This window comes from Mobula birostris, chromosome 5, assembly GCF_030028105.1.
Source record: "Mobula birostris isolate sMobBir1 chromosome 5, sMobBir1.hap1, whole genome shotgun sequence".
In the NCBI taxonomy this organism is placed as follows: Eukaryota; Metazoa; Chordata; class Chondrichthyes; order Myliobatiformes; family Myliobatidae; genus Mobula; species Mobula birostris.
This window is the reverse complement of record NC_092374.1, coordinates 32,530,240-32,558,195: the sequence shown is the minus strand read 5'-3', so window position 1 is coordinate 32,558,195 and position 27,956 is coordinate 32,530,240. Positions and strand designations below refer to the sequence as shown.

The window sequence follows — 27,956 nt, the reverse complement described above, 5'->3', positions numbered from 1 at the left end:
TGCAAACTTTTTAACCCACATACTATCCCCTATGTAAATTCTCGAATTCTGGTCTCCTTTCAGTCTTTAACATGTAGAGAAATGCCTGTTTCTGCAGCATACATATCTACATATTTAGTTTCTGTGCCCTACTGTTACACAGAAGTAAAGAATGCAAGAAAGGTTAGATTACATCCTGCTCCATCTCTGGACCCACCACTACTCTCTTTCTGGCATCTCAACTTTATGTAAGCTGTCACTGGCACATGTGGCTTTGTCCCATTAATTTGGACAGGCTCATCAGCTTTTATTCAAAAGACCTCTAAATTTTAGTTATTATTTTCAATTATATTATTCAGGTTGAATGTTCATTTGAATTTATTGCCACTAAATAATTAATTATTTAAATGTTTACACCATTTCCAAATGCATCTGATCAGATCCTAACAGAAAGACAATAAGGAAGGCTATCTCTAGATGGGGTCTTATGGAGTACGGCTCAATGCCATTCTTGCTGCTTACAACCTTCTTTATCTCAAGCAATGGCTGTAGTGGTGAAACCAGTCACTGAGACACAAATGGCCACTAGAAGAATTGTGCACCATGAGTTTCCCATAATTAATTTTTAGGTAAGGCAAGGATAATCTGGTCCAATATAGATAAGGAGTACCAATTTCATTTCACAACAAAGCAATTTAAGGTAAAAATTTCAACTGCAATTCTGAAACCCAAGTGAGAGCTTGGCACATTGCACTAATTTCCTTGTTAATAGACAGATCTTTGCTCATAACAACATATATTTGAAAAAAAACATAATACTCACAAGGTTAAGGCAGAGAAAGTAGAAGATTTGTCTAGAATCGTACTCTTCCAGAATTTGTTTTAAGGATTCTTTGATAAACTTGGGCAAAGACTGAGAAGTATGCTGTAAGGCATCACCCATGAAATTATACAGTGGGGTACCTTCAGGTGAGTAACCAACCAGAGTGCCCTTCTGACCTTTCTTGGAAGGTGAGGATAATATGTTAGCAGCTAGGGAAAGAAAGGATAAGCAAGTTAAATAAATCCCTGTTGCATCCAATCTTTGAGGTTTTTACTCTTTTTAAATTTCTTTGTTTCTGTCAACAGAAAATAGTAGAAAAACAAGATTAAAACCCTTCAAGCAAAACACACAAAATGCTGGAGGAACTCAGCAGGCCAGGCAGTATCTATGGAAAAGAGTACAGTTGATGTTTTGGGCCCAGATCCTTCGGTAGGACTGGAGGGTCCAAAATGTTGACTGTACTTTTTTTCCATAGATGCTGCCTGGCCTGCTGAGCTCCTCCAGCATTTTGTGTGTGTTGCTTCAATTTCTAGCAACTGCAGATTTTCTCTTGTTTGTGATTAAAACCCTTCAAACAGAATTTAACAATTTGACACAAAATTTTATTAGAGCAAGACAAAAGTCTACACCAACTTTACTATCAAATACCATTTAAGCAAAGGAATCAAAAGCTTCTGCTTCTTTTTTACAAAAATACACAGCACATTTTTCTTAGTACAGATTGTGATTAATACATGGAATATACTGAAGCTGTAATGAGCAAATGGTGTAAGTGATGTGTTTGAAGGAGGAATATTTGGCAAGAATTTTATGGCTATATTTGAATTTGGATGTTGATGTATAATCTGCAAAGGAAAATAATAACTGTTTACCAGAATCATTTTAATAAGCTATAACTATACACAAATTATACTCTGGAGATAAACTTCCTTGGTGGAGTTGCACAGGAGTGAAGCTCAATTTATCATTCACTGCAAAGGCAAATATTGTACTTAATTAAAATATGTGAGAAATAGTACACCTGTCTAATTTACTGTTTCAACTTTAAGACTAATGGGGGGGGGGAAGTGAGCATAAAAATATACACTTCAGAACAGTAATGGAAAAAGTTTTCAGCTATACTAGGATAAAAATAATCCATTATAGGAGATCCAATTTCGAAAGGATAAGAATAGATCTGTAGGGAAATTAAAGCCTGAGCTCCCTGAATGACTAGAACAAAGAGATGCCCCGTTGTTAACACAAGTGAGATCAGGTTGATTACAGAAAGTACAGAAGGGAAGTGAAAAAGCAAATAGGAGGGGTAAAGAAAGAGTATGAGAAGAGTCTGTCAAAGACAATCCAAGAATATTATGTATACATGAGCACTGGAAAATGCATGTAAGAAAAGGGCTTTAATTGAAGAGACAAAACAAAAATAAATTACTCTTGGGGGCAAAGAGCATGTTTGAGGTACTTAATAAATACTTTATAGTTGTCTTTACCTAAAAGGATACTACTGGAGCCTTAAAACAAAGGCATTATTAACATTTTGGATTATTGATAGATGAAGTAGATCTACTAGCTGTGTTTAAATTGGATAAATCTGGTCCAGATGTGTTTCATCCTCAGATGTTGAGGAATGTAAAAGGAAATATGGAGAATCTCCCTATGATCTTCCCATAATTGACAGATTCAGGGGTGCAATAAGCATCTGAAAGGAAACAATCTGGAGGATCAAGGGGAGATTAAATGAAACTGATATGGACTCAGTGGGCCGAATGGCCTTCTTCCATGCTGTTATCATTCTGTAGTGCTGAGATTTAATAATTTCACTCTGAACTTAGAAGAGTTTTAACAGGTAAATAGTGACTCATCATTTCCACTCAATGTAATGATGAAACAGGCTAAAGATATACACTAGAGGAGAAATGCTTTCACACACAAATGATAAAACCGTAAGACATGGAGCGGAATTAGGTAATTTGCCCCACTGAGCCTGCTCTGCCATTCCATCATGGCTGATTTAATATCTCTCTCCAACCCATTCTCCTGCCTTTTCTCCCCATTACCTTCGATGCCCTCATTAATCAAGAACCTATCAATCCCCACTTTAAATATACCCAATAATTTGACCTCCACACCACATTCTGGCTAAGTAAATTCCTCATCTCTGTTCTAAAAGGATGTTCTCTGAGGCTGTGCCCTTTGGTCCTAGATGTACTTATGAAGCTTTCCTTCTGCAGCAGAGAATATACTGTAATTTAAATGTTAAGGGACCAATACCAAAAAACAAAATTTGATGTGGGGAAGGAAACGTAATTACAATGAATGGCTTTGGCAAAAAGCATGCTAGTAAGCTGAATAGACACATCCTCTGCAGAACTTTACATTATTTTAAATATTTAAACATAAAATTACTCACCTAGTATGAAGAAAATAGCACTAACCAAAACTCCACCTGACAATACGTGTTCAGTACTATGCTGCAGGGTTTGTTTGTTGATCACACGTAGCTGATCGGTTATTGGATGTGTCCAGAAATTAGCAAGAAGTAGGGCCCCAAAGATGACTGGAAATGAACCATATTGTGCACACTTTGAAACTTCGATCTTAGCTGAACATATAGATTCCACATAGAAGTCCAATATTCGAACACAGAAGATGATTGTCCCGAATGGCATGATAAGGGAAGACCAGGATTCCACTTTATTCTTTAAAAAAAAGATAAAATAACTAATAAGGTGTTTACCCTTGCTAAAGGTGATATTTGGAACAATTTAAACATCTGAATATTAGTCAAAACCTTGCATAAAGATAACTTAAAGAAAAGATAGTAAAAATATAACTAAACTTTTCTTTACCACTGTGAAGCTAACTGTATTACAAAAAAAAGTGCTGAGGAAGTTCTCAGGAATTTACAGACATGTATTGCATTAGAAAATGATTTTATGGATTTTCACTTGTAAGAAGTTATGTATTGTGATATCCAGTATTTTTTCTTTGTTTCTTTCTATTTACTGAGAATGCCTGTAAAAAATGAATCTCAGGGTTGTATATGGTAACATATATGAACTTTAATAATAAATTTACCTTGAACTTTTGAGTTCTGAAAATATTCCTTGCTTCAACAGTCGACAAATGGTACTTACTCTAACATAAATGCTTTTTTTTTGTTTTTTATAAAATCATATTACATTTTCCATTTATATTTATAAATGGTAACCCCCCCCCCCACCTTTTTTAGGCTTTTTCGAGGTACTAGACAGGGCTGATCTTTAAGCCCTTTACTATTTGATATTGCCTTGGAGCCCTTGGCAATCACTCTTCGTGATTCACCCAATATATTTGGCATTATTCATGGGATTGGGACGCATAAGGTATCACTATATGCAGATGACCTGTTACTATACATCTCTAACCCAGAGAAATCCATCCCTGTAGTAACATCAATACTTGCTCAGTTTAGTAGTTTTTCTGGTTACAAATTGAATCTTAATAAGAGTGAGCTTGTCCCATTAAATATGCAAGTTCCAATCTATAGACAATCACCACTTAGCCTGGTTACTGATTATTTTACTTATTTGGGTGTTAAAATTACTAAGCAGCATAAGGATCTATTTAAAGTTAATTTTTTTACCCTTAATTGATCATGTTAAACAACAGCTTACTAAATGGTCCCCATTGTCCTTATCATTGACTGGCCGAATTAATGCTATTAAGATGATTATTTTACCTAAATTTCTGTATCTATTTCAGGCAGTACCAATCTTCATCTCTAAATCCTTTTTTGATATTATTGATTCTAAAATTTCTTCATATATATGGCAGAATAAAAATCCTAGGTTAAGTAAGAAATATTTACAGAAATCAAAAAAGGATGGCGGTTTCAAATTGCCGAACTTTAGATTCTATTATTGGGCAATTAATATTCGATATCTAATGTTTTGGACACAAGAATTGGATGAAATTCAAAGTCCACGATGGGTGAACCTCGAGTGTGAGTCTGTACAGGGGTTCTCATTGGCTTCTATTTTTACTAAACTGAATAAACAAACAATTAATCCAATAACTGAACATACATACAACTAAACTAAACACAGTGGTTTCAATTTCATCAATTTTTTGGATTGAATAGATTTATCCTATCAAGTCTTATTATATCCAATTTTTTCTTCCAACCATCCGGAACTGATCAAGCTTTTCTTTTATGGAAAGCGAAGGGAATAACATGTTTTCGTGATTTATTCATGAATAACTGTCTCATGTCTTTTGAACAGTTGTCCAATAAATATAATTTGCCTAGATCACATTTTTTCAGATATTTACAGATTAGAAACTTTTTGAATGTTGTTTTACCTACTTTTCCGATACCACATCAAACTGAAATTACAGAAAAAATTTTAGGTTTAAATCCCTATCAGAAGAGTTTAATAGCAATTACTTATGATTTAATTACGAAAATACGTCTAGGTACATCTGATAAAATTAGGAATGAATGGGAAAGAGAACTTCAGGTATCTTTCCCTCTAGAGAAATGGGAGAAAATTCTCCAACTAGTTAACACTTCTTCTATGTGTGCTAGACATGCTTTGATACAATTTAAGGTGGTTCATCAGGCCCATATGTCCAAGGATAAGTTAGCTCGTTTTTATTGTCATATAAATCCTGTCTGTGACGAATGTAATTCTGAGGTAGCTTCCCTAACACATATGTTCGTTCTGGTCTTGCCCTCTTTTGGAAGAATATTGGAAAGGCATTTTTAATATTATTTCAGTAGTTTTGCGTATTGATTTACAACCTCATCCTATTACTGCAATTTTTGGATCACCAGTGATGGGACTCTAATCATTTATACCCTTCAGCTTGCCGTTTGATTGCATTTGTTACATTAATAGCCAGAAGATCCATTTTATTTAAATGGAAAGATTCTAATCCCCCTACTACATTTCAATGGTTTTCCCAAACTATAACATGTTTAAACTTGCAAAAAATTAGGAGTGGTACTATCGATCCTTTGGTTAAATTTGAGGAAACTTGGAGGCTATTTATTCAACATTTTCATCAGATGTAAGCTGACCTTTTCTGAATCCTTTTCAATAATTTTTTTGTGTATAGAGGAGCGGAGTTAATGACAAATAATGATTTTAACTGATGAAACATGGCAGCCCAGTCTTTGTTTTGTTTTTTTTAGTGTAGGGGGACTTTTTCTTTGTATAAAACTTATTGAATCTTTTTCACGTTCAGTTATTAAGAGATTGGGAGGCTTTAATTACATATGTTACTCGGAGTCTGTGTCTGTACACGTTAACCGTTATTAATGTAATCCCGATCTCTTTGTATTATTATGTTTATCAATTCAAAACTTAATAAAAAAGACTGAGAAAGAAAGAAATGGTACCACATCCAAATGTGATATATGAAAAATACTTTACCCTATGATTGGACTATTTACCTAAGGTACCATTATGCCCCCTCAAGGAAAAGGAATCAAATCTAGATGAAAAATCGCAGCTTAAGAGAAGATATATCCCTAATAATAATGCAAACATAAATTATCCCAAACGTTTATAGTCAGCGCTTGCCAAAATATACATTTTGTAATAGAACTGAAGGGCATAAAAATCCTATTAGATGTTCTTGGATGCAATGCTTAGTGGACATAATGAGGTTTTTAAAATTAAAACTCAATTCCTGTACACCATGGGAATGTTGAATGTACAGGGCATCAGGCCGATGTCGAACGCATAATTTAGTAAATCAGCCACTCCTAAAAATACACGTTTGCTGCATACATATTTCGCTCTAAAATAATGTGAGTTTGTGAATTTTTAAGATGTAGAAAAAATTTTCAGATGCTCTTAGCAGTGTGGATAGGAAAAGACACCACATCAAAGAGAAAGTCAACAATGTACAGACAGTTACAGGGAATGACTTAATGGCGGAGATAGAATTGCATTGCTTTGTGTATTGAGCTCCAGTAGATTTGACATAACATCAAAAGCCGCTGCACCAATGGCAATAAAAGGCAGAGGGCTGATTCATTAGAAGTGTTTAAAATTACAGATCAAGGGAAAGAAGAGATGATTTCATACACAAAAAAGGTAAAACTGCAATTTATGAGAATGATAAATTGCTTCGTCATCAACACTTAATTTGTTTACTTTGCTTTAACATCTGATGAATATATTTGATGCAGAATTACCTCTGTGGTTGCAGTCAATATGACCACCCATGGAAACAGTAACAGGGCCGACATTAGAGTAGACAATGTATGGAGACGCTTTGCTCCACCAACATCCACGGAGAGTTTCCTGGAGGCTGTATGAAAGCCAACTTTGAAACATAACGATATCACAAGCAGTAAAACCCCGCCCTAAAGCAGACAAAAGTGAATGAGATGGTGAATTTTTAAAGACATGAAAAGAAATGTAAAATGTAAATTCAAGTTCTATAATCTAAACCTGAATTGTTTTATGTACTTTTCAGAAACAAATGATCCTGTTTCCATCTTTCAAAATTAATATTTTTGCCATCTATTTTGATTGGATACCTACTGCATCGATCTTTGCCTCAGATCATGAAGGTGACCACCTAGACAGTTGTAACTTTTAACCATGTCATTCTTAGCTAGCTATTTGGAGGAGAACAAAGCAAATCAGTATTTTTGAGTATACATCAGGGTGCATTCAGTTTTTCACTTGAATGCATTGACCAAAAATGCCAACTCCTCATATGGGAAAAATCAATTATGTAATTCTGCTAGTCAACTATTTTAATTTTTGCTCTGGAAAGAGCCATGTAAACAGTTACAAATAAATCACTGTATTTATAAAACTCATTAGAGCTGGCCTGCTGCAGCCAACACCATGCAAGTTCTAACCATCTCAAAATAGCTTTTCTAAAGATTGAATTGATAAGAGCTTATACTTTCTACTGAAAATGAAATTGCTACTCTCATTTGCTTCTGCAGTTTATTAAATTTGAGATTAGTGAATGCAACTTTTGACACCATTAGTAAAGAAGTTTCTCTAAATTTGTAACAGTGCCAGGGACGAACAAAGGAAACAAATAATTGAAAACAGTTAAAAAATAACATTGCCTACCTAATCCTACCTATACATATGGATAAATGAATATGCTACATTAAGTACATAATGTTTTGCTACTTTCCATTATGTTCAAATACTGTATGATACAGTTTCTTGATAAGGTTGGAAATCAGAAGTTTAAAATCAAGTAGTTTTAGGTATCATTTAATAATTTTTGAAAACTTAAAAATTAATAATGTGAAAAATGCTAGTTAAAGATGATTCAAGAGTTGCCAGCATAAAATTAGTGCATGAATTTGAATGAACTGCCAGTTAGCGCCATGTTTGCTATTATAATGAAAATTACCTTGTGGTCTGCAACTCCAAGAAGAGAGATAGCTGTATGTAGTGCATGGGTTAAAGCACTGTCATGATGTCCCTCAGCTACACAGTAAATAATGTTAAGGAACAACAAATATATCATGGATTTAAAATACTGTATGTCTAATAGCAAGATATATTGTTTACCATTAATTAACAAAAAATTCTTACACACAAGACAAAGAGGATACGGTGTTCAGCCATCTTGGCCATTAAGTCATCATTGTCAAATAATAACAAACAAATAACAGCAATTATGAAGAATGCAGTTCCTCTTGTCTGTGATTGTGGTGGGGGAAGGTGGAGAGAGAAAGATTACATAGTTTGATTAATGAAATGGAAAATCAGCAACTTATCTTTACTTAAGGCAAAACTTTAAACCAGTGGTTTTCAAATTCTTCAGATCTCAGACACACACTGATACATTTCCTAGGGATCCCTTTTCTTCAAAGCTTCCAAAACATAATCAACAGCAAAAAGAAAATCAAGAGCTTTTAAAGAAGTGTTCATATATTCAAATAATATGCCAGCAATCTAGAATATCACAAAATAATCAGTAATGTCATTGAGTAGTTTAATCTTTGGATTGTTTATAGAGCCTTACGTTCCTGGATTCCGAGAAATAAAAATACTTATTTCTCAGAATCCAGAAACTTAAGCTACTGATTTTAGAAATCTGCCACAAGGCTGAATAAATATAACACATTAGTAACTGAGTACCAATCAGTTACAGACTAGATCTATTCCAGGTTTGTTAAGTTTGTGCAACGTCAGCTACCTCTCTCAAAGCAATTGCAGTACATAAATGAAAACTTTTGTTAACTACAGGCATAATATGTCTTTTCAACTTCTCCAGGGTGCAGTGAAAACAGTCTTAATATTTTTTAAGGCAGAGGTAGATGGATTCTTGATAAACAAGGATATGAATGGTTTCTAGGCATGCAAACAATCATAGTCATACTTTATTGATCCCGGGGGAAATTGGTTTTCGTTACAGTTGCTCCATAAATAATAAATAGTAATAAAATCATAAATAGTTAAATAGTAATATGTAAATTATGCCAGGAAATAAGTCCAGGACCAGCCTATTGGCTCAGATTGTCTGACCCTTCAAGGGAGGAGTTATAAAGTTTGATGGCCACAGGCAGGAATGACTTCCTATGACGCTCTGTGTCGCATCTCGGTGGAATGAGTCTCTGGCTGAATGTACTCCTGTGCCCAATCAGTACATTATGTAGTGGATGGGAGACATTGTCCAAGATGGCATGCAACTTGGACAGCATCCTCTTTTCAGACACCACCGTCAGAAAGTCCAGTTCCATCCCCACAACATCACTGGCCTTATGAATGAGTTTGTTGATTCTGTTGGTGTCTGCTACCCTCAGCCTGCTGCCCCAGCACGCAACAGCAAACATGATAGCACTGGCCACCACAGACTCGTAGAACATACTCAGCATCGTCCGACAGATGTTAAAGGACCTCAGTCTGCTCAGGAAATAGAGATGGCTCTGAACCTTCTTGTAGACAGCCTCAGTGTTCCTTGACCAGTCCAGTTTATTGTCAATTCATATCCCCAGGTATTTGTAATCCTCCACCATGTCCACACTGACCCCCTGGATGGAAACAGGGGTCACCGGTGCCTTAGCTCTCCTCAGGTCTACCATCAGCTCCTTAGCCTTTTTCACATTAAGCTGCAGATAATTCTGCTCACACCATGTGACAAAGTTTCCTACCATAGCCCTGTACTCAGCATCATCTCCCTTGCTGATGCATCCAACTATGGCAGAGTCATCAGAAAACTTCTGAAGATGACAGGACTCTGTGCAGTAGTTGAAGTCCGAGCTGTAAATGGTGAAGAGAAAGGGAGACAAGACAGTCCCCCGTGGAGCCCCAGTGCTGCTGATCACTCTGTCGGACACACAGTGTTGCAAGCACACGTACTGTGGTCTGCCAGTCAGGTAATCAAAAATCCATGACACCAGGAAAGCATCCACCTGCATCGCTGTCAGCTTCTCCCCCAGCAGAGCAGGGCGGATGGTGTTGAACGCACTGGAGAAGTCAAAAAACATGACCCTCACAGTGCTTGCTGGCTTGTCCAGGTGGGCGTAGACACGGTTCAGCAGGTAGACGATGGCATCCTCAACTCCTAGTCGGGGCTGGTAGGCGAACTAGAGGGGATCTAAGTGTGGCCTGACCATAGGCCGGAGCAGCTCCAGAACAAGTCTCTCCAGGGTCTTCATGATGTGGGAGGTCAATGCCACCGGTCTGTAGTCATTGAGGCCGCTGGGGCGCGGCGTCTTCGGCACAGGGACGAGGCAGGACGTCTTCCACAGTACAGGAACCCTCCGGAGCCTAAGGCTCAGGTTGATTACATGGCGAAGTACTCCACATAGCTGAGGGGCAGAGGCTTTGAGCACCCTGGTACTGACACCATCCGGGCCTGCTTGGGTTAAGACGTTTCAGCTGTCTACTCACCTGTAGAACTGTGAAGCCCACCGTGGTGGTTTCGTGCGGGGAAGGGGTATAGTCATGAGAGCAGGGTGGGGACCTATGAGGAGGGATAGGAGGGGAGAGTGGAATATGTGTTGGTTGGGGGCCGACAACAGATGACTCATATGGGCGATGGGCAGCGGCCACAATGTCAAATCTGTTAAAGAACAGGTTAAGTTCATTGGCCCTGTCCACACTGCCTTCAGCTCCTCTGTTACTAGTTTGCCGGAACCCAGTGATGGTCCTCATCCCCCTCCGGACCTCTCTCATGTTGTTCTGCTGGAGTTTCCACTCAAGCTTCCTCCTGTACCTGTCTTTAGCCTCCCTGATCCTGGCTTTCAGGTCCCTCTGTATTGTCCTCAGCTCCTCCCTATTTCCATCTCTAAACACCCTCTTTTTAGTGTTCAGGATGTCCTTAATATCCTTTGTTACCCATGGCTTGTTATTTGAATAACAAAGGACAGTTCTTGTCGGAACATTGTAGTCCACACAGAAGTTGATGTAATCAGTGATGCACTCTGTGAGCCCATCAATACCCTCTCCATGTGGCTCACAGAGTGCCTGCCAGTCTGTCACCTCAAAACAACCCTGGAGCACCTCATAAGCCTCCTCCAACCATTTTCTCAATGTCCTTGAGGTTGCAGGTTTACTCTTCACCAGAGGCACTTAGCAGGGTTTTAGATGCACCAGGTTGTGATCTGACCTTCCCAGTGGGGGGAGGGGAGAGGAGCTGTATGTATCCTTAATGTTACCGTACATCAAATCCAGAGTCCTCTCTCCTCTGGTTGTACAATCAGATCAACTATGATCTTATTGAATGACAGAGCAACCTACTCCTGCTCCTAATTTGTTAATTATTTATCCCAATCCCATTATGCTATTGGCAATTAAAAAAAATTAAACGCCCTTTTTTGTAAATTTAAATATTTCAAATAAACTATATAATTCAACATTAATATTTATAGAATCATAAAAAAGCACAAACTGGCTATTCAGTCCATCTAGTCCATGCTAAAACCATTTAAATGCCTACTCCCACTGACCTATATACAGATCTTTTCAAAAACATTTCACAATCTCAGATGCATTTACGTCATTAAAATAAATTCCCCCTACCACAGATCTGTTCCTTTTATACACTTTGGTCAACTGAAAAAACTTTTACCAACTAATACCTCAATTCAGAGACAATTTGCTATGCAAAACTTAATGTGGTTATGAAATTGCTTACCAACATGCATCTACATATTTTACAAATGTATCTAAAAAGTTACACGTTATTCCTTAAGCTCCAGGTCTTCGGTTGGGTAAAAACACTGAGTTTATCAATGATGCACAATACCTTTGCTGGGGTTCCATCAGAGCTTGTAAACAGCACACCAAGTAGGGAAATGACCACAATATCACTGTGCTCAAACAGAAGTATTGTTCTACAGAGAGAGAACACAGGCATATTTTTAATACTCCAAGTTTCCCATTAATACCATCAAAGATCAGCAGTGCCATAGCACAAGGGTGCACTAACACACTGTACCATAAAGTAACGGAAAGGGTTATATCATTTTCCAACAGAATCAGAATGTGATTTTAGCTGGATTATGAGGAATTTATTGATTAATACAAGGGTTTACAGAGGAAAAGAGAGTCAATGTAACCTTTAAAAACTAAGGCATTTGCATATTCCCTGCTAAAGAAGAGGCATTTGTAAAAGTGTGTTATTTTCCTAGGGCAGGCATAGATGTATGGCATAAAAGAACCTAAAAACCAAGGCTGAAGAAGCAAGAGGTAGAAAAGAAGAAAGTGTCATAAAACTAGAACAAGTTAATAACCTTGCAACCAACCTACTGAATTACTGCAGGGACGAATTTCCCACTGATTCATTGACAAATACCATTTATTTTGTTCACTAAAATGAATGGAGGCAAAAACTGTAGAATGGTAAGCATGCAAGGGGGAAATTTTCAAACTTTAATAGTGATTACAAATTGAAAACTTAATAGATCACAATTGCTAAAAGCAAGGTGGTAAACTGTCTCTAAAACATGTCTTCCAAAAGTCACACAACACAGAGTGTACCACAATATTTCAAAAAGTAAGTTGAGCTCAAAGTGCAAAGGAGGATAGGTAAATTCAGTGGATTTGTGTTATAGAGAAACTCAGAGCTGTGACCAACCCGAACTAGGTCTAATTGATCTCATCATAAATGTTTTCTCATTCACAGGATTTAACGAGAAATAATTCAAACCTGGCATAGCTTTGAAATAAACATATTTCAGAACAGCCACTTTAATTATACAAAAATTGCCATTAAAGATTACTAGCTTTAATTTTGATCTTTTCTTTTGCTCTGACTCATCTCAATCTTGCTCTGCATAAGCTACCAAAATACACTTAATATAGCCAGTTCATGTCGAGAAAACCTGGCATGCACTGTAATTTTTCCTCATTGTATGACTGAAACCAGAACAAACCAGATTGTGGTATGAATAAGCAACAAAATAATCCGCATTTTGTTTTTATACTTACCTCAATGGTCCACAAAGTGTGAGCCCAAAGAACCACAACAGCAAAATAATGCAGCCACCAAATGCATGTTTGCTAATCTTGATCCACTGAAAAATAATTAAAAGTATGTAGTTCAGGTTGTCGTGTATCTCTATTTTGTTCAATCTGTGACAAAGGTTATTATTAAATACATCACTGCAGTCTATAATGTTTCTACAATGGAGACCTTTCTGACAGGAGGTCACAATGGATTAAGTTTAGAATTAGAACTTGGCAGGCTGGCAGAATTTAAGGTCAAAGTAGCATGTTGGCCTCAGGTGGAAAGCATTTTAAAATTCTCCAGAGAGTGGAATTTAACTCAAGCTAAATCAAGATTTTGAAGCTTGCATCTGATGGAAAACAATTTTGACACCTTTAGACTACTGCTGCTACCAAAAATATATTAGAACTTTGCATTAATTCTCCAAGTGCAGTTCTCCAAAAAGACAAGTTTTCTCAAGGAAATGTCAATTTTTAAAGTAATAACATAAGGATTGCAAGATACTGGATAAACCTATAAACAAAGATTCTACAACCAACATATTATTTTATACAGATGTTTGATTTCCATACACATCCATACATTAAGAAAGGTACAAATTCGATGGGATAGCAAGTTAGGAAAATTATTCGAAGAATAAACAGTGAGAAACATTTCAAAAAATTACAGGATTTTATAAGGATAACAGCTTATTGTAGTAAATACAATTCTTGGAGATAAATATGTAAAAAGAATAACCTTACTTTGAAATTGTTTCTGATGATACCATGAATTATTTAAAAAATAATTAATGTGGTTATTGTTAAGAAAACCAGAAGGGCTTCTTTCTTTGTCAGATTTATTTTATGCATGCCAGATCAGTTCTGATTATACTGTACATGTCAGAGCAGATAGAAGCAGAAACTACTTGGTAAAGGGAATTTTGTGCACTCTTTCAGAAAAATCTTCGACATTCATAGAACTCTTAGTGCCTAGATAGCTCTTTGCTTACTCAAAGGCACCAGTGCTACCAACCACACACATATCCATAACCATTATCCTGAGATAAAACTTTATGAAGGTAAATAAATAAACTATCAATTAAAGCTCATTATTTTCCCATGCTGTTCTTCCTCAGTAGTTCCTTTATCAGCATCCTTCCTTGATATGTCTGCATTCCTAGAAAGTTATCTATTGAATCATTGTAACACTATACAGACACATACAGAGGGTTTTTGTTTGATGCACATGTCATGTCTGATAAGTTAACTGTTCAAATGAGACTCTGGAAATAAAAAGGTTACGCTTATTGCAACACCAACAAAGAACAAATATGATTTTCAAAAATAAAGTCACTCAGTACTTTAGTATTCTACATGACTTCCAACATATGACCTCTTAGAAGACTTGTTATTCAATAAATAAAATGAATTACTCATACAAGTTAACAAGTTAGCTATATTGCTAGTTATATGACATTGCTCTATACAATTAACTATCAAATTACCAACCATGATGCCAAACTAAACTGATGCAGATCCACCCATTCCTTGCACGTTCATGTTCAGGTGCAAGTTAAATGCTTTTTAACTTCCACTCCTGGAAGCACTTTCTTTCCAGGCGCCTTTCATGCTTGGTGTTTAAAAACTAACTTACAAATCTTTAAATTCTGTCCCTCCCCCCCGCCCTTCACCTTAGTTATGTCCTCTAGTATTTGATATTTCTACTCTGAGAAAAAGACTCTGTCTCTTCACTCTATTTATGCCTTGCAATTCTATCAACTTCTACCTGGTCTCTCCCCACCCCACCCCCTACACCCTGACACTCCAGGAAAACAATCCAAACTTGTTCAAACTCTGTAGATAATCTTTTCTAATCTAGGCAGTATCTTGGTGAACCTCCTCTGTAACCATTCCAAAGCCTCCGTATCCTTCCTGTAACGGAGTGAACAGGAATGAGTACAATAATCCAAATGCAGCCTTATCAGGTTTATACAGCTGCAACATGACTTACTAACTCTTACACTCAATGCCCCAACTGATTATGGGAATCATGCCATTATGAAATAGCTTATCCTGTGAGCAAGTCTGATTTGTCTTATGGTGTCTGACGGTGTTCCACAAGGAACAAAAAAAAATAAATGCTGCGGTATTTATTTCGTGGCATACTTAAGACATTTAGACACAGGAGCACCAAGTTGTAAAATCATTCATACACCTACTATTGGCCATTGCAAATCTTCTGTAAAACTATTGGATGTTTACTCATACACAAGGATGAAGAAACCTCTCACCTATATATTTGTAATAAGAACCTAAATGTTCCTAGACACATGTGTATTCTGTGCACGGATTGTGACATTCTTTAGTACAGTCCAATATACTCAGAATTTTAGTTATTGCAGTGCAGAATGGCTTTTCTTGCAATGTTCACTTCACCCTAGTGATATTCAATTGACTTCCATTTAACTGCAGATTTGGAAGAAGTGAAGTTTTATTTAGCATTGTATTTTACCATACTTTTCTTCTATGATTAATGCCAAGATATGTTCTATTAAGTAATATTGACTAGGAAATGAACCAGAATCACATGAAATCATTGCATAAAATCATGCTGAACAGAAAAAGTGCATTGCCTCAAAGAATCACACCTGAAACTAAGAAATATTCATTATACAAAGCCAGTGTTGTCTTGTGTACATCTATAGAGGATTCACAAAACAGAATGAAAGTCATTTGGCCACAGTGGTGTCAAGAAAACAACCTCTCCCTCAATGTCGCAAAAACAAAGGAGCTGGTTGTGGATTACAGGAAGAATGGAGATGGGCTAACCCTTATTGACATCAATGGATCTGGGGTTGAGAGCCTAAGCAGCTTTAAGTTCCTTGGCATTCACATCACTGAGGACTTCACGGGGTCTGTACACACCAGCTGTGTGGTGAAAAAAGCACAACAGCACCTCTCTCACCTCAGACGGTTGAGGAAGTTTGGTATGGGCCCCCAAATCCTAAGAACTTTCTACAGAGGCACAATTGAGAGCATCCTGACTGGCTGCATCACTGGCTGGTATGGGAACTGTACCTCACTTAGTCGCAGGATTCTGCAGAGAGTGGTACGGACAGCCCAGCGCATTTGTAGTTGTGAACTTCCCATGAGTCAGGATATTTACAAAGAGAGGTGTGAAAAAGGGCCCGAAGGATCATTGGGGACCCGAGTCACCCTAACCACAGTTTATTCCAGCTGCTACCATCTGGGAAACGGTACAACAGCATAAAAGCCAGGACTAACAGGCTCCGGCACAGCTTCTTCCACCAGGCCATCAAACTGATTAACTCACGCTGATCTGAGTGTATTTCTATGTACATTGACTATATATAATAAATTACTATGATTACACATACACATATAGACGGAGACATAACGTAAAGATTTTTACTCCTCATGTATGTGAAGGATGTAAGAAATCAAATTCAATTAGTTAACATATAGAAATTTGACGCTAGAGCAAGATATGGTCAATGACAGTAGGAGTTATCTTACAGCAACACTCCTTAACTCACCTGCCGTCTTGAGATTGGCTTGCCTGAAGAAAACGGTTTTTGGAACAAAACCAAGAATATTGCAGATCTGACAATAGAGAGAATGAGAGAATAGAATAAGTGCTTAAGGACAGCCTAATTTTCCAACTTGGATAAGTGAACTAGAAGCTGGTATTGAGTAATTCATCCATAATCAGTTATAAAGGTTAGTGGATACAACAGAGATTAATATTCTTATAAATCCATCAACTCTCTTTTCCACTTAAATAATTCCCTCTTACTTTCCAACTGAATGAACCCAAGGCCCTGTCACTGCTCTATTGAGTAAATGTTTTTGCAGATTCACATCTACCTTTCCCCAGAAGACAAGACAGAGTCACCTTTGGTAATTCTAGCCAAAGATTTAACACTAACATTTATTATTTTTTCTATTTCCTATAGAAATTAACACTAACTATCATATAGGCATTCCTAACTGATGTTGAATTAAGAGTTTTACTTGGTTCAAAATCCCAGATTAACTTAACTGAGGGCTCTCACAGCCAGTAGGCTGGAAATTTCATATAAGCAATCTGAGTAGAAGAGAAGCAAAAACCAAACCTATACACACTGCTGAATGCATTTTTCTTATAAGTCATATAGAAATTACTCCTTATTGACAGATTTTGTAAAGAGTTACACTGTAATGGCAGAGAAATGAATATAATTGATAGCTTAAAAGTCAGGTAAATACAACTTACTTTGCACGAAAACTAAATGAACTTTAAAAGCTGACTAAAATGTAAATAAAGATATAGTGTTGGCTTTAAAGGATAGTTACAAAAATATTACTAACAGAAGAATATCAAATTGCCTCATATTATATGAATCTCCATCATAAATGGCATAAGTAAAAAGACATAATTACTTCATACACCCATATTTATGAAAACCCTCCTATACCAGATGAGACAAACTACAACAATTCCTAGAATAAATATGGGATTCTACTCATCACTGCTGCTGATACAAGGCAAAAGTGAGACTACACCTCATTTTCAAATGGAATTTCATGCAGGATAATTAATTGAATTTAGAAAGGAACTCAACTCCTAAAATCAACTAAGCTCCCCTCTGCCTAATGAATTACCATATAGCCAGTTAAGCATTCCCTTTCTATCCTTGCTTTCCATTGTCGCAGGTAAAAAAAAAACACAACAGAAAATGATAAACTTTTCACATGGATAGAAACTTTCCATTCTTTTTTAGTTAGCTTTTCATGAACTTCTGCATGAATGCCAACAGATTTACGGATTTTAAGTTACTGTATTGTTACAAAATTACGCTATATCAATCGTTGCCCATGTCTTACATAAACAACCTTTAGTGTACACAGGATGATGTTGAATTACTTTCAGTTTAAACTTACCCTAGTTGAATTATGAAGACAAACTGAACAATGTGTACGACTTTAAGGAGGTCATAAGATTCAAAAATTCCAACAACCTTCAGGAACTTAGCCAGGCACAGCAGTGTGATATACCGAGTTAACCTGAAGTAAAAATGTCAAACATGGATGAGATACTCATGAATTAATATGACAAATTCTAAATCACAGTATAATACTCATAACTTTTAGACTGTAGATAAAGCATGTATGTAGATTTATAGATTATCTAGTACTGAATTATCTCCTCATTGTTAAGTTTTATTATCTCCATCTCAATTTTACAAGGAGTGGCAATAAATTTATTGTAGCCCTAGTTTACCTGAAACACATTAATTCCCAGCTCGACAAAGTATTCCCCTTCATTATATGTATTCAATCCACTTGAAAGATATTGATTTAACTACTTTCAGACAGTACATTACCAATCACAAATTAGCATAGAATATAGAAAACTTACAGCACAATACAGGCTCTTCGGCCCACAAAGTTGTGCCGAACATGTCCCTACCTTAGAAATTACTAGACTTCCCAATAGCCCTCTTTTTCTAAGCTCCATGTACCTATCCAAAATTCTCTTAAAAGATCCTATCGTATCCGCCTCCACCACCGTTGCCGGCAGCCCATTCCACGCACTCACCACTGTCTGCGTAAAAACTTACCCCTGACATCACCTCTGTACCTACGCCCCAACACCTTAAACCTGTGCCCTCTTGTGGCAACCATTTCAGCCCTAGGAAAAAGCCTCTGACTATCCACACGATCAATGCTTCGCATCATCTTATACGCCTCTATCAGGTCACCTCTCATTCTCTGTCGCTCCAAGGAGAAAAGGCTGAGTTCACTCAACCTGTTTTCATAAGGAATGCTCCCCAATCCAGGCAACGTCCTTGTAAATCTCCTCTGCACCCTTTCTATGGCTTCCACATCCTTCCTGTAGTGAGGCAACCAGAACTGAGCACAGTACTCTAAGTGGGGTCTGACCACGGTCCTATATAGCTGCAACATTACCTCTCGGCTTCTAAATTCGATTCCACGATTAATGAAGGCCAATACACCATATGCCTTCTTAACCACAGAGTCAACCTGCGCAGCTGCTTTGAGCGTCCTATGGACTCGGACCCCAAGATCCCTCTGATCCTTCACACTGCCAAGAGTCTTACCATTAATACTATATTCTGCCATCATATTTGACCTACCAAAATGAACAACCTCACACTTATCTGGGTTGAACTCCATCTGCCACTTCTCAGCCCAGTTTTGCATCCTATCAATGTCCCGCTGTAATTTCTGACAGCCCTCCACACTATCCACAACACCCCCAACCTTTGTGTCATCAGCAAACTTACTAAACCATCCTCCACTTCCTCATCCAGGTCATTTATAAAAATCACAAAGAGTAAGGGTCCCAGAACAGATACCTGAGGCACACCACTGGTCACCGACCTCCATGTAGAATATGACCCGTCTACAACCACTCCTTGCCTTCTCTTTCCCCTTGGATCCCATGCCTCCTTACTTTCTCAATAAGCCTTGCATGGGGTACCTTGTCAAATGCCTTGCTGAAATTCATATACACTATATCTTCAGCTCTTTCTTCATCAATGTGTTTAGTCACATCCTCAAAAAATTCAATCAGACTCGTAAGGCACGACCTGCCCTTGACAAAGCCATGCTGACTATCCCTAACCATATTATACCTCTCTAAATGTTCAGAAATCCTGCCTCTCAGGATCTTCTCCATCAACTTACCATTGAAGTAAGACTCACTGGTTTATAATTTTCTGGGCTATCTCTACTCCTTTTCTTGAATAAAGGAACAAGATCCGCAACCCTCCAATCTTCTGGAACCTGTCCCATCCCCACTGATGATGCAAAGATCATCACCAGAGGCTCAGCCTCCCACAGTAGCCTGGGGTACATCTCATCCAGTCCCGGCAACTGATCCAACTTGATGCTTTCCAAAAGCTCCAGCACATCCTCTTTCTTAAGATCTATATGCTCAAACTTTTCAGTCTGCTGCAAGTCAGCACTACAATCACTAAGATCCTTTTCCATAGTGAACATTGAAGTAAAGTATTCATTAAGTACCTCTGCTATTTCCTCTGGTTCCATACACACTTTCCCACTATCACACGATAGGTCCTATTCTTTCACGTCTTATCCTCTTGCTCTTCACATACTTGTAGAATGCCTTGGGGTTTTCCTTAATCCTGCCTGCCAAGGCCTTCTCATGGCCCCTTCTGGCTCTCCTAATTTCCTTCTTAAGCTCCTTCCTGTTAGCCTTATAATCTTCTAGATCTCCAACATTACCTAATTCTCTGAACCTTTTATAAGCTTTTCTTTTCTCCTTGACTAGATTTATCATAGCCTTTGTACACCACAGTTCCTGTACCCTACCATAATTTCCCTGTTTCATTGGAACGTACCAGTGCAGAACTCCACACAAATATCCCCTGAAAATTTGCCACATTTCTTCCGTACTTCTCCCTGAGAACATCCGTTCCAAATTGAAGCTTCCAATTTCCTGCCTGATAGTCTCATAATTCCCCTTACTCCAATTAAACACTTCTCTAACTTGTCTGTTCCTGTCTCTCTCCAATGCTATTGTAAAGGAGATAGAATTATGATCACTATCTCCAAAATGCTCTCCCACTGAGAGATCTGACACCTGACCAGGTTCATTTCCTAATACCAAATCAAGTATGGTCTCTCCTCTTGTAGGCTTATCTACATATTGTGTCAAGAAACCTTCCTGAACACACCTAACAAACTCCACCCCATCTAAACCCCTTGCTCTAGGGAAATGCCAATTGATATTTGGGAAATTAAAATCTCCCATCACGACAACTCTGTTATTATTACACCTTTCCGGGATCTGTTTCCCCATCTGCTCCTCAATATTCCTGTTACTATTGGGCGGCCTATAAAAAACACCCAGTAGAGTTATTGACCCCTTCCTGTTCCTAACCTCCACCCACAGAGACTCCGTAGACAATCCCTCCATGACGTCCACCTTTTCTGCAGCCGTGACACTATCTCTGATCAACAGTGCCACGCCCCCACCTTCTTTGCCTCCCTCCCTGTCCTTTCTGAAACATCTAAAACCCGGCACTTGAAGTAACCATTCCTGTCCCTGAGCCATCCAAGTCTCTGTAATGGCCAGCACATCATAGTTCCAAGTACTGATCCACGCTCTAAGCTCATCTGCTTTGTTCACAATACTCCTTGCGTTAAAATAGACACATCCCAAGCCGTCCATCTGAGTGCGTCCCTTCTCTATCACCTGCCTATCCTCCCTCACACACTGTCTCCAAGCTTTCTCTACTTGTGAGTCAACTACCTCTTCCCCAGTCTCTTCAGTTCAGTTCCCACCCCCCAACAATTCTAGTTTAAACTCTCCCCAGTAGCCTTAGCAAACCACCCCGCCAGGATATTGGTCCGCCGGATTCAAGTGCAACCTGTCCTTTTTGTACAGGTCACACCTGCCCCAAAAGAGGTCCCAATGATCCAGAAATCTGAATCCCTGCCCCTTGCCTTGCATTTATCCTTCACCTCAATCTATTCCTATACTCACTGTCGCGTGGCACAGGCAGTAATCTCGAGATTACTAACTTTGCAGTCCTGCTTCTCAACTTCCTTCCTAACTCCCTGTAGCCTTTTATCAGGACCTCTTCCCTTTCCCTACCTACGTCATTGGTACCAATATGTACCACGACCTCTGGCTGTTCTCCCTCCCACTGCAGGATATCTTGGACGCGATCTGAAGTGTTAAAAAAGTTTTCCTTGCTCTCTTGCCATAAATTCTTTTGCCAGGAGAGGAAATACCTGGATTCTTTGGCCATCAGCTTATTCTGGAATACACCCTGGCCAGGTTATTCCTCTTCCCCAGGGGAAAAGCCTTTGTTTCCAATCACATTCTTAATTTTGATCACAAAGCTAGAATTAAGGTGGTTAGATGGGAACTGTGGTGCTAATTCATACACTACATAATACAAATGCTTATCAAAAACGTAGAGTGATAAAGCATTGTGCTCATGCTGCTCATTCAGTCAATATGTTGCTTTAATTTTATCTAAAATGTTCAAGTATGAACTTGGACATTCAAATATTAAGAATAAATTCCAAGTAGTTAAGGCATCATTTTTCAAAGCTTAATAGAATTGGAATCCATAATTTTAGATTGGATAATATGCTCAAAGGAGGGAAGAAGAATCAGGTACAGGTGTCCCCCGCTTTTTGAACGTTCGCTGTATGAAACCTCACTGTTACGAAAGACCTATATCAGTTACCTGTTTTCGCTAACAGAAGGTGTTTTCACTGTTACGATAAAAGGCAGCGCGCGGAAAAAGCAGTCAAGCTCCTCCCCCGGAACTGCATTCTAGCCAGCATTGCTTAAACACATGTCTGTGAGCATCTGTACTTTATGTCGATTTATTTTGAGCATTCGTTAGCAAGATGAGTTCTAAGGTATCAGAAAAGCCTAAAAGGGCTCATAAGGGTGTTACACTTAGCGTAAAACTAAACGTAATTAAGCATTTCGATCGTGATGAACGAAGTAAGGATAAAGTGAGTTTGGCTTGTGGAAATTGATGAAGATGATGTTGAAGAGGTTTGGCATCCCATGACCAAGAACTGATAAATGAAGAGCTGATGCAATTGGAAGAGGAAAGGATAACAATCGAAACCAAACGCAGTAGCGAACTGACCGTTAAGTGAAGTCGTCCAGGAACTGAATGTGAAGCAACTGTGTGAGATTTTCGCTGCAATGATTGCAGAAAAGTACAACTTTAATTTTGAAAGGGTACGTAGGTTTAGGGCATACTTGCAGGATGGTTTGAGTGCTTACAAAGAACTGTATGATAGAAAAATGCGCGAGGCTAAGCAGTCCTTCCACATCAGCCACAGTAGACGACGAACCTCAACCTTCGACATCGAGGCAGGCAGACATAGAAGATGACCTGCCTGACCTGATGGAAACAGATGACGATGAGATGATACCCCAGTGTCCCACCACCACAACCTCCGGGCCGCGGACTGGTACTTTGCCGTGAAGAATGCAGTGGTGCAGCGGTAACCGGGATGCACCCAGCCCACCTTTAAGAAAAAAGCCGAAATAAACAAGCTAATTAATTAGGTGTTGCCTGGCACGTAAATGTTGGCCCAGATCAGAGGCGATTGCTGATTGCGTTGCCTCTGATCTGGGCCGACATTTAGGTGCCGGGCGACACCTAATTAATTAACTTGTTTATTTCGGCTTTTTTCTTAAAGATGTGTTGGGTGCGTCCTGGCCACCGCTACACCCCTGCATGCTTCGCGGATTGGTATTGGTCCGCAGCCTGGAGGTTGAGGTCCACTGCACCACCCCAACCTCTGACGACTCAGCCTAACACACCATCATCAGTGTGCTCGGTGCTGTCTTCCCGATTCCGGTAAGTGATACTACACAGTACATACATTATTTCTACTTTATATAGGCTGTGTATTTATCATATCATTCCTGCTTTTACTATATGTTACTGTTATTTTAGGTTTTATGTGTTATTTGGCATGATTTGGTAGGTTATTTTTTTGGGTCTGCGAACACTCACAAATTTTTCCCATATAAATAAATGGTAATTGCTTCTTCACTTTACGACATTCCGGCTTACGAACTGTTTCATAGGAACACTCTACCTTCGGATGGCGGGGGAAACCTGTATCTACAGATCTGTCAAATTGGCATCAGCCTTGAGGAGGTAACTGGATTCAACCAAATGGGACACAATGATTGAGCTGATTAAAGAGGACATGCATATATTTGTGAAGGAAAAGTCAAGTCCTTAGTATTTGACTCTATTTGCGTAAGGCATGGTGGACAGGGATGTATGCCACTGAATGGACTTCCAGAGGGTGTCTGGGCAACCAAGTACTGTAGCCGTTAAATAATGCAATTACAGCAAGAGTGACCTAGGTCCAATTTTGCCGTTGTCAATAAGGTGTTTGTATGTTCTCCCCAGGGCGGTGTGACTTCCTCCCACATTCCAAAGGGGCATGGGTTAGCAGGTTAGTTGTCAATGGGTGTGATTGGGTGATGTGGGCTCATTGGATCGAAAGAGCCTGTCATCGCACTGAGTTTCTAAATAAAAGTAAAATAATAAAAAGAGTAAAGCTGCACACCAGAGATTATTAACAAAAGTAAACGCATGAAACTAAAGGAAAGAGATGACGCTTTCTGACTACCATGGCTCTCATATGACATTCTGTCCCGACGTTTCAGCTTTTCAATATTTAGTAATTTGATCGAAGGGATAAATGCAGGTTAGGAAGTACAGTGATCTAGACAGGCTGGAAATAGGAAATGAAGAAACAGAATAATGCGAGTCAGCAAGTTTTACTTTAGTGAAAAGTACCAGGTCTTCCACCAAACCACATCACAAATCTGGGTGTTTTCTGAGAGACTGGAAACCGTTACAAACAGCTACAGAAGAGCAAGTACACAAATACTCAGCTATGAATACAATCAAAAATGTTATTGGAATGTTGTCATCACATTGAGTTTGTTTTAAGACTAAATGACATTTAAGTAGTATACAGTCCTTCTCAGGCTGCTGAGTAATCTGTCGAATCCTGTTTATTGGATCTTGGAGGAATTACTGGGGCAGATCACACAGATCCAGCTCAACTCCCAGGCTCACCTGTCTGTGTGACCTGCTCTGGATATGGAGGGCCAGCTAAGCCGAGAATCTGTACCTGACAGCCCTCCCACGGTGTGGAGTGGGCCAGGAGCAGTGACTAGGGCACAGGTAGTGAATCCCAAAACACAGCTTTGCAATATCCTTTTGACGACCCAGTAGAGTCAAATATTTTTAAAACTCATTTTAACTGCCTCTGATAAGAACCACTTAAACAGTTCAAATAATCGTATATAAAATAAAATGAAATAAAAATATAACAAAAACCTCCTTACAGCATTACATATGAATTAAAACATTGAGTAAACTAAAGAAATATAAAGAAGCACCCACTCTTACTCAAAGTCACTGATCCTAATCAAACGACAAGCAACCTGTTACACAAAACAGTGTAACAGAGGGTAGCAACAGGCTTGTCTGCCCACCATGATGATAATCTAAAGCATCACTCCCTGCCTGTGGACAGCCCTCATCCCTTTATTCCCTGTATATTTATGTGCTGTTTAAATGCCCCTTGGCGCATGGCCAAGTGGTCAAGGTGTCGGTCTAGTGATCTGAAGGTCGCTAGTTCGAGCCTCAGCTGAGCAAGGCACTTAACCACACATTGCTCTGCATCGGCCCTAGTGGAGGTATGGAGAGGGGAGACTTGCAGCATGGGCAACTGCTGGTCTTCCATACCTTATCCAGGCCTGCGCCCTGGAAACCTTCCAAGGGGCAAATCCATGGTTTCACGAGACTAACGGATGCCTATAAAATGCCTCTTAAGCATTGCTATGGTATTTGTTTCAACCCCATCCCCTGGGAGTATATTTCAGTCACCCACCGCTCTGCGTAAGATAAAATTGCCATGTAAGTCTCCTTTAAACTTTCCCCCTCACACCCTAAACCAATTCTCTCTAGTAGTTGACACTTCCTCCATGGGAAAAGGATGCTTATCTATGCCTCCCATAATTTTACATACTGTCTCTCTATAGGTCACCCCATTCACCTCTGACACTCTAAAAATAATTCACCTGCCTCTGCAGTTTCTTCTGCCTCCAAGTTCGTCCAACCTCTGCTTGTAGCTAATACATCCAATCCAGGCAAAGTCCTGTTAAACCTCTCCAAAGCTGCTACATCTTTCGTATAATTTGTCAACCAGGACTGCACACAATACTCAAAACCTGGCATACTTAGGGGGCAGATATGGAGAGCAACTGTGCAGTTGACACATGAGCTGACCTGGAAAGAGACTTGGCAGTTATCTGTGAAGCTGTATCAAAGGCAGATATGATTTGGCACAATGAACTTAGAAGAAGGAGTCAGCAGATTGATGTGGTGATTATGTTATGAAACTGACTCCAAGAATGTGATCTGTATTTACTTGGAGTTTAAGAGGTTAAGATAACCAATATGCTTGCAATGATCGCCAAGAAATAATTTACGGGGGTGGGGGGTGGGAATTCGAAACAGAGTGTGGGTGCAAAATATTAAAATGAAAACACAGGTGTCATGGAAATCAGACACTTTGACAGAACATATAAACTTGATTGAAGGAGGCGGGCAATGAAAGATGACCTCAGACTTAATAAAACTTTCAAAAATGGTTTCTCTTGGTAGGGTGATCCAGAAGATTAGTGATTATACCTCCTCTGGCTGGGAAGGGAAGTACTACAGTATGACTGTAACGTGACACATATCATATACTATAACACCGCAGGTAGAATGGAAGCGCTCCTCAGTGTTTCCATATTCTCACGCATTCACTGCTCCGTAGATCAGACAATATAGCAGAGCACTGCTTATAACCTGATGCTGTACCGCTTTTCATCCCAACTCTATGAATTCGAGCGCTAAAGCACTAACCGTGCCAGTTTCCCTTTCACTTTACCTGGAGTCAGGCACATCCACAGGGCCCAAGCGGGCGTTGGAGATGATGTTGCTACTGTACTTCTCCTCCATCCTTGCTCTCAGCCCGGGGAAGGGAGGCTGCCTGTGGCTTTCTCGGGGTACTCCTCACAACATGATTCTGACATACAGCGTCACCGTCTCAGGCCAAGCGCCTCAAAGGCCCAAGCCTGCGGCTCGAGTGTCAGAGCGGGCCGGACTGCCCCGGATTCCCAGCCGGGCCAGCGGCCACGTCATCCAATGGCCCCGGGAAACTCCAGAATGTGAGCGGGAGCTTTTCACAACCACCACGAAGGCCGATTTCGGCGCCACCTAGCAACCGACCCAGCCAGCAGCTTTGACGATCGTCTCCGCCGTCCTCCTGCTATTTCGCCCCCTCCCGGCCGTCCTCTCTCCAGCTCCCGTATTCCGCCCTCTGCCGTCTCCTGACCTCCAAGTATTCCGCCCTCTGCCGTCTCTTGACCTCCAAGTATTCCGCCCTCTGCCGTCTCCCGACCTCCCGGTATTCCGCCCCCTGTCGTCTCCCGACCTCCCGGTATTCCGCCCCCTGTCGTCTCCCGACCTCCCGGTATTCCGCCCTCTGCCGTCTCCCGACCTCCCGGTATCCCGCCCCCTGCCGTCTCCCGACCTCCCGGTATTCCGCCCCCTGTCGTCTCCCGACCTCCCGGTATTCCGCCCTCTGCCGTCTCCTGACCTCCCGGTATCCCGCCCCCTGTCGTCTCCCGACCTCCCGGTATTCCCTCTGCCGTCTCCTGAACTCTTAGTAGCCTGTACAGTATTTTGCTTCCTCCCGGCTATCTTCTCCCGACCTCCCGATATTTCGCCCCCTCCCGGTCGTCCTCTCACTACCTCCCGCATTCCGCCCTCTACATCCCAGAGTTCTGCAGCAGCCGCATATTCCGAAGCTTGGCGTTCTTATCTTCCCAAATCAAGTCGAGTTTATTGTCATGTGCACACGAGTACAGTGAGGTACAGATGCAATTAAAAAAAAACTTGCCTGTAGCAGCAACTCTCTCTTACCTCTTAAATTTTGACCTATCTGATGGAAAGAAATTTATAAAATCCATTTACTTGATTGTTAAAAAAAAATGTTGGAAACACTCAGCAGATCAGCCAGTATCTGTATTCTTTAAACTAAACATTAAATCTGTTTTGCTTTCCACAGATGCTGCTGGTTCCAGCATTTTCTCTTTTTATTTCAGATTTACAGCATATGCAGTTCAA

The 27,956-nt window shown here is 39.6% G+C and overlaps 1 protein-coding gene across 1 annotated transcript in view; it reads right to left on the bottom strand.

The window, feature by feature from the left end:
* The window catches only part of slc30a5 (solute carrier family 30 member 5), a 35,532-nt gene extending 8,394 nt beyond the window's left edge, over nt 1–27,138 (bottom strand). Inside the window, exons 1-10 of the mRNA XM_072257813.1 lie at nt 26,716–27,138; nt 18,154–18,276; nt 16,767–16,833; nt 13,210–13,295; nt 12,026–12,113; nt 8,385–8,472; nt 8,180–8,256; nt 6,987–7,157; nt 3,207–3,495; nt 803–1,011 (exon numbers count right to left, since the gene is read on the bottom strand). Coding sequence (XP_072113914.1) covers nt 803–1,011; nt 3,207–3,495; nt 6,987–7,157; nt 8,180–8,256; nt 8,385–8,472; nt 12,026–12,113; nt 13,210–13,295; nt 16,767–16,833; nt 18,154–18,276; nt 26,716–26,786 — 1,269 coding nt within the window. The 5' untranslated portion in view covers nt 26,787–27,138. The remainder of the gene's footprint in view (nt 1–802; nt 1,012–3,206; nt 3,496–6,986; nt 7,158–8,179; nt 8,257–8,384; nt 8,473–12,025; nt 12,114–13,209; nt 13,296–16,766; nt 16,834–18,153; nt 18,277–26,715) is intronic.
* Nucleotides 27,139–27,956: the final 818 nt, after the last annotated feature.